This window comes from Gorilla gorilla, chromosome 5 (genome assembly GCF_029281585.2).
Source record: "Gorilla gorilla gorilla isolate KB3781 chromosome 5, NHGRI_mGorGor1-v2.1_pri, whole genome shotgun sequence".
Lineage (NCBI taxonomy): Eukaryota > Metazoa > Chordata > Mammalia > Primates > Hominidae > Gorilla > Gorilla gorilla.
Window position 1 is genome coordinate 123,664,379 of NC_073229.2, and position 6,000 is coordinate 123,670,378.

General features: G+C 41.4%; 1 protein-coding gene across 7 annotated transcripts in view; it reads right to left on the reverse strand.

Annotated features, from left to right (window-relative positions):
• USP45 (ubiquitin specific peptidase 45) overlaps positions 1-5,991 on the reverse strand; it is a 79,449-nt gene extending 73,458 nt beyond the window's left edge. For 5 of the 7 annotated variants that reach the window (XR_008680936.1, XM_063707791.1, XM_055391184.2 and 2 more), the window contains exons 1-2: positions 5,921-5,983; positions 678-787 (exon numbers count right to left, since the gene is read on the reverse strand). Coding sequence is in view for 6 of the 7 variants with exons in the window: in XM_063707791.1 (XP_063563861.1) it covers positions 678-777 (100 nt within the window). In the remaining variant the exon portion in view is untranslated. Of the gene's footprint in view, positions 1-677; positions 788-5,383 lie in introns of all 7 variants that reach the window. The other 2 variants (XM_055391183.1, XM_063707790.1) reach the window with 2 other exon arrangements.
• Between the last annotated feature and the right edge of the window lie 9 nt (positions 5,992-6,000).

Consider the following 6,000-nt stretch of genomic DNA (forward strand, 5'->3'; position numbering starts at 1 on the left):
ATGGAAAAAATATATTAAAAATATCCCTTTAAATGGAGAGAACTAGCAAGAAAGTGAGGAAAATCCTCAGAGGCCCAAATCAAAAGCATGAGGCTAAAGAGAAAACCAAGCCCTGAGGCCAGCAGCTCCCAAAAGCCATCTGCCAAGCTCTGGTGGCTTGGTGACATGGTTTTAATAGGCCATGAGAAAGAGACCAAAAAAAAAAAAAAAAAGCCAATCTAAGTTACTTCATGTTATAAACTAAACAAAATCCTAATAAAAATGCCAACAGGATTTTTTGGAACTAGAAAAGGTGATTCTAATATTTATGCAGAAAACAGTAAAAATAGAGTAACAGATTTCTTAATTAAAAACATATAAACATATACAGTCTTCCCTCAGATACTTGAGGCAGGGAGGTGGGGTGGGGTAGTTGGTTCTAGGACCTCCCCACATATACCCAAATCTGTGCATACTCAAGTCCCGCAGTGGGCCCTGTGGAATCTGCATTTAGGAAGTCAGCCTGCCAAGTATGCAGTTTTCACGCATCCCAAGAATAGTGTATTTTCCATCTAGGTTTGGTGGAAAAAAATTTGTGTACAAGTTGATCCTCAGCGTTCAAACCCATGTTGTTGAAGGGTCAACTGCATTGTTATTTCTTCTCAACGCTATTTGGGATGCCAAATATCACAATTTACCAGCAATATCATCTGAAGAGTCTTCATCATGAGGTACAGTAGGCCTTTTACTTCTTTTGGCTTTCCCAGGTAAAGCTTTAGTTGGATCTTTCACCCGCATCTGTTATTTACTGAAGGGATTGAGGGAAAAAAATTCATACATTTTAGTCTTCAAAATTAAAATTTTATATTTTATTTAATGTGTATTAAAACTGAAATGACTTCAATTTCAACTGGTCCGGGAAATCAACAGAGGAAGAAGAGGGGAACATCATTTGAAATGAAATAAATCTTTGTTAAATCAGTATACACATGGTATATTCCATTGGCTTTTGCCAACTATACCGTTATGGACTAAATGTTTGTGTCCCCACTCCAAATTGATATGTTGAAATCTAATCCCCAAAGTGATGGTACTTGGAGGTGAAGCCTTTGAGAGGTAATTAGGTCATGTAGGTGGAGCCCTCATGAATGAGACTGGCCTCTTATAATAAGAGGCTAGAAAGCTACCTTTGTATCCACATGAGGATATACGAGAAGATGGCCATCTATAAACCAGGAAGAAGGCCCTCACCAGATACTAGATTTGCCAGCATCTTGACCCTGGACTTCCCAGCTCCCAGTATTGTGAGAAATAAGTCTGTGTTGTTTAAACCACCCAGTCTATAATAATTTGCTATACCAGGCTGAACCAAGACACAACCCCTAAATATATGATGTCCAGATGAATGACCAAAACTAAAGTTTTCATCAACGGAGTAAGTATTGCTTCTGGATAATGAGTTCTCTTTACCCTTTCCTCCCTTCTGCTAGCAAGGAAATAGTAGGAGCTGGATGAGCCATACTGGATCAAAAATGGAAGCTGTAAGCCAAGCATAGTAAAGCCACTCTATACCTGTGTTGTACAACTAGCACTGGAATATTAAGAGAAAATTAAATTTCTATCTTTTTAAGCTACTACATTTTTGGGGGTTTTTCACTCTAGCTTTTTATCATGAAAAATTTTAAACATCTACAAAAGTTAAAATAACAGTATAATGAACACTCATATACTATTTAGATTCCACATTTATACTATTATTACTATTATTATTATTATTATTTTGAGATGGATCTCGGCTCACTGCAACCTCCACGTCCTGGGTTCAAGCAATTCTCCTGCCTCAGCCTCCCAAGTAGCTGGGATTACAGGCGTGTGCCACCAGGCTTGGCTAATTTTTTTTGTATTTTTAGTAGAGATAGGGTTTCACTGTGTTAGTCAGAATGGTCTCGATCTCCTGACCTCGTGATCCACCCACCTCAGTCTCCCAAAGTGCTGGGATTACAGGCGTGAGCCACCGTGCCCAGCTATTATTATTTTTTGAGACAGAGTCTCACTCCGATGGCCCAGGCTGGAGTGCAGTGGCCTGATTTCAGCTCACTGCAGCCTCGACCTCCCCAGGCTCAGGTGATACTCCCACCTCAGCCTCCCAAGTAGCTAGGACTACAGGTGCACACCACCATGCCCAGATAATTTTTTTGTATTTCTTAGTAGAGATGGGATTTCCCCATGTTGCCCAGGCTGGTCTCGAACTCCTGGGCTCAAGCAATCCACATGCCTTGGCTTCCCAAACTGCTGAGATTACAGGTATGAGCCATGGTGCCCCACCAATTCCACACCTATTAACAATTAGCTATGTTTGTTTTTATCTAAATATCAATATGTGTGTATAGAGAGACACATATATGTATGTGAGTGTATATATATATATACGTATATATATATAGTTGAACTATTTGAAAATTGTAGAGATCTTGACAGTTCATCCCTAAATACTTCAGCATGTATCTCTTAAAAATAAGCACATTCTCCTATATAACAATGTAATCATATCTAAGAAAATTAATAATTTTATAATATCATCTCATATTCCATCATATTCTAATTTCCTTAGTTGACCCTAAATTGTCTTCTATAGCTGGTTTTTTGAAAAAGATTCAATCAAGGTTTGCACTTGATATTGGTTATGTCTCTTTAGTATCTTTTAATCTATTAACAGAACAGTTCTTCCAACCTTTTACTTGCCTAAGACTTTAGCTTTTTAAAGAGATCAGGCCAGTGCATGAGTCACCATGAGGGTCTTGTTAAAATGAAAGTTCTGATTCAACAAGTCTGGCACAAGACCTGAGATTCTACCTATCTAAAAAGCTTCTAACTGAAGCCACTGCTGGGGGCCCATAGAATACTCTTTCGACAGCAAAGTTATATAATGTCTCACACTGAATTTGTCTCTTTCTTCATGGTGTTATTTACCTCTATCCCTTATATTTATTAAAAATTCAGTTAATTATCAAAGATTTTAGATACAAGCTAAGCATTTTTTAAAACTACTATATTTTGGAGTCTCTGTTAGAGTAGCTTAGCCTACCTTTTACTCTCCTGCCTGGTGGCTAAGCAACATCGCAATTTTCATGGTTGCTGACTTACTTTTCAATGATCAAGGTAATGAATCTTTCAATTCAGTACTAAATTCCAAATCTTGATTTATTCATTCCATAATTCACAGTAAGGGAGCTTTCAAGTTTACCATTAAGTCCAACGGTCATCACTACTGAACCAAGTTGCAATAAATTAAGGGCTTCCGGGTTAGGAACATGTAAAAAGCCTCTGAGTTCCTTGAGCACTTCATCTCTACCTTCTCCCTCCAAACTTCCTCATCTACTCTCCCCCACAGTTCCACCTTATAAAATCACTAATTTAAGTATCCCCTTCTCTGATAGCAACTTCCCAGTTCTTCCAACTTGCCTGATCAGCCACTCATATTTTCCTATAGTTCCAGGCTGACAAGAGGCTGCATCTCAACAAGTCCTTCCATGACCCTTACGGCAGGGCAGGGAGAAGTGGAAATGGCAAATGGAGAGCTGCTTCCTAAAGCAAGTCACATGGCACATTTAACTTCAAGCAGACATGGAGAGGGGTTGCCCATGTACAAAGAGTGCAGCACTACATGTACCCAAAAATAGGTGAACCGGAATACTTGTGCAGAGCCTTAAGGACTACATCACCTCTCTCGCAGAACCCAATCCTAGATGAACCCAATTAACCATTTTCTCCACGTCGGGAGAAAGTCTCTTAAGAAAGCAGACTAGGTCCATTATTATTCACTTCACCTTCTGGTCAACTTACATACTATCCACAGAGCCATTTCAAATCTTCTTCACTTTCCTTAAACCTCTAACCCCTCCAACTCCCAACTAACTTATCAAAAACTGATCTAGTCTTTTATAAGGGAAAAGAGACATAAGCAGATGGCAAATTTGATCTTTCTAACCCCAAATTTGCAAACCTACCTCCATCAATTTAAATTTGATGCCCTGAAAAGAGATAGGTATAACTAATAAAGTACAGGGAAAATGGCCTATGAGAAACTGATTATATTTTCCCGCTGTGGTACAGATAAGCTCTTGATTTAGATGAGCATTAACACAGATAATGCTAGCAAAATAATAAACAAAACCAGGCATTTGACCTACATACTGTAAGCAACCTGTGCCTTTTTTCAAAAACACTGACTCAAACTTAACTTGGTAATGTAGAGGCAATTTCTGATGATTTTTCTGCCATATGTAATACGTCTAAACAGACAAAATCATTTGGTACAGTAACCCACAATTCGGCAATTATTTATCTGTAGTTTTCCAATTTCCATTTGAGGCAAAAGGGCAAAATTAAAAGTCCAATTATTAGAGCTTCCAATACTTTTTATCATCAAAATTGTGTCTGGGCACTGGAGACTGGGAAGAATGGGAGTGGGGTGAGGAATGAGAAATTACTTAATGGACACAATGTACATTATTCAGGTGATGGTTACACTAAAAGCCCAGTACCACTAGGAAATATATCCTTGTAAAAAAATGGCACTTATATCCCTTACCTTTATACAAATTTACAAAACTATGGCTGAGGATCTCCGTGATCTCCCCCACATTTAGAGCTTTGATAGGATGCACGGGCCTCACCATATAGTTGAATTCATGGCTGACATTTATTACACAATGCAGTATGCATATAAAGGCTCATCATAATAGAAAAAGACACAAGCGGAGTCTGGAGGAATCACGTGTAGGCTCCTTATGCGGTCTCCCTCCCAAGAGGGGTCAAACAAAACACATCCTTCCTCCATCAGTGAAAATGCAGCAGTTTCCGCGCAGGGAAGCCCATTAAAGACTTGGTGTCCCGGATTTTTACAGAAGCTGGTAATTTCGGCATAAAACATACTGTTCAGCACAAACCCAAAAATCTAAGTTCCCAGATGCCAAACAAGCACCAACATTGCAAGCAGTCCTTTCTAAGGATAACAGTCTTAAGGCCTGCTATGTTAACTCTTTTTAGCACAAATATGTTCTGGCCATTTTTCTCATGCGGTTTTCCAAACAATAAACTTTACAGTTTTCAAGTCACCATCACTTAACACTTGTCTTTTCTCTAAAGTAGGATGTGCAACTAAGTTGTTTAGAAAGCTTTGTTTTTAAACAGGCTATGCAAAAAGCCCATATCCTTAAGAAAAAAAAATCCTTTTTTCCTACTCTTGGGCAATTATTTATGGGGGTTGGAAAGAGAAGAAAAGGTCACTATCTCCTTTTATATACCAAGCTCAAAAAGATGAGCAGCACTTATGGTTTTGCTGTGTATCATGCTCAGTTCTAAGCACTTCACAAATATTAACCCACGCAACCCTCACAACCACCTTAGGAGGTAAGTTGCTATTATTTTCCGCATTTTACACTTGAAACTGAGAAAGAGAAGTGAAGTGACTTGCAGAGGTCCCAAAGCCAGTAAGCGGTGGATGGAGATGCGGACCCAAGCAGTCCGGCCCCGGAGCTCCTAATACACGACGCTTCCAGAAAGTCATTAGACAGGCTTCCTCCGGTCACCAACACACACACACCCCGAGGATGTGAAGAGAAATGCGCCGCGATGAGGCGGACGGAAAGGTGTGGGGCCGCCGCGCGCCCAGGTCACCAGGGGACTCGGGCCCCTCCCAGGCCAGCCCCGACGCCCAGGGCTTCTCCCGCAGCCGCATGGACCCGGAGCCGGCAGAGCGGCACTCACACGGCCCTCGGTGACCGCCCGGTGCCCCCAGGGATCAGGAAGCCGAGTGGGGTGGGGAGCCTCTCTTCCAGCCTCGCCCACCCACAAGGGGGTCAAGGTCGCTGAAGCGACGACCGAGAAACTGCGGCGACCATACCGCCGCTGCGACCAAAGCGCCGCGTTCTCAACTCACCCCGCCGGGCCGGGCCGCAGCGTCTACAACCTGGGGAGACTGCGCCTGCGCGCCCGTCCCGCTCCCGGCAGAGGTGGGGC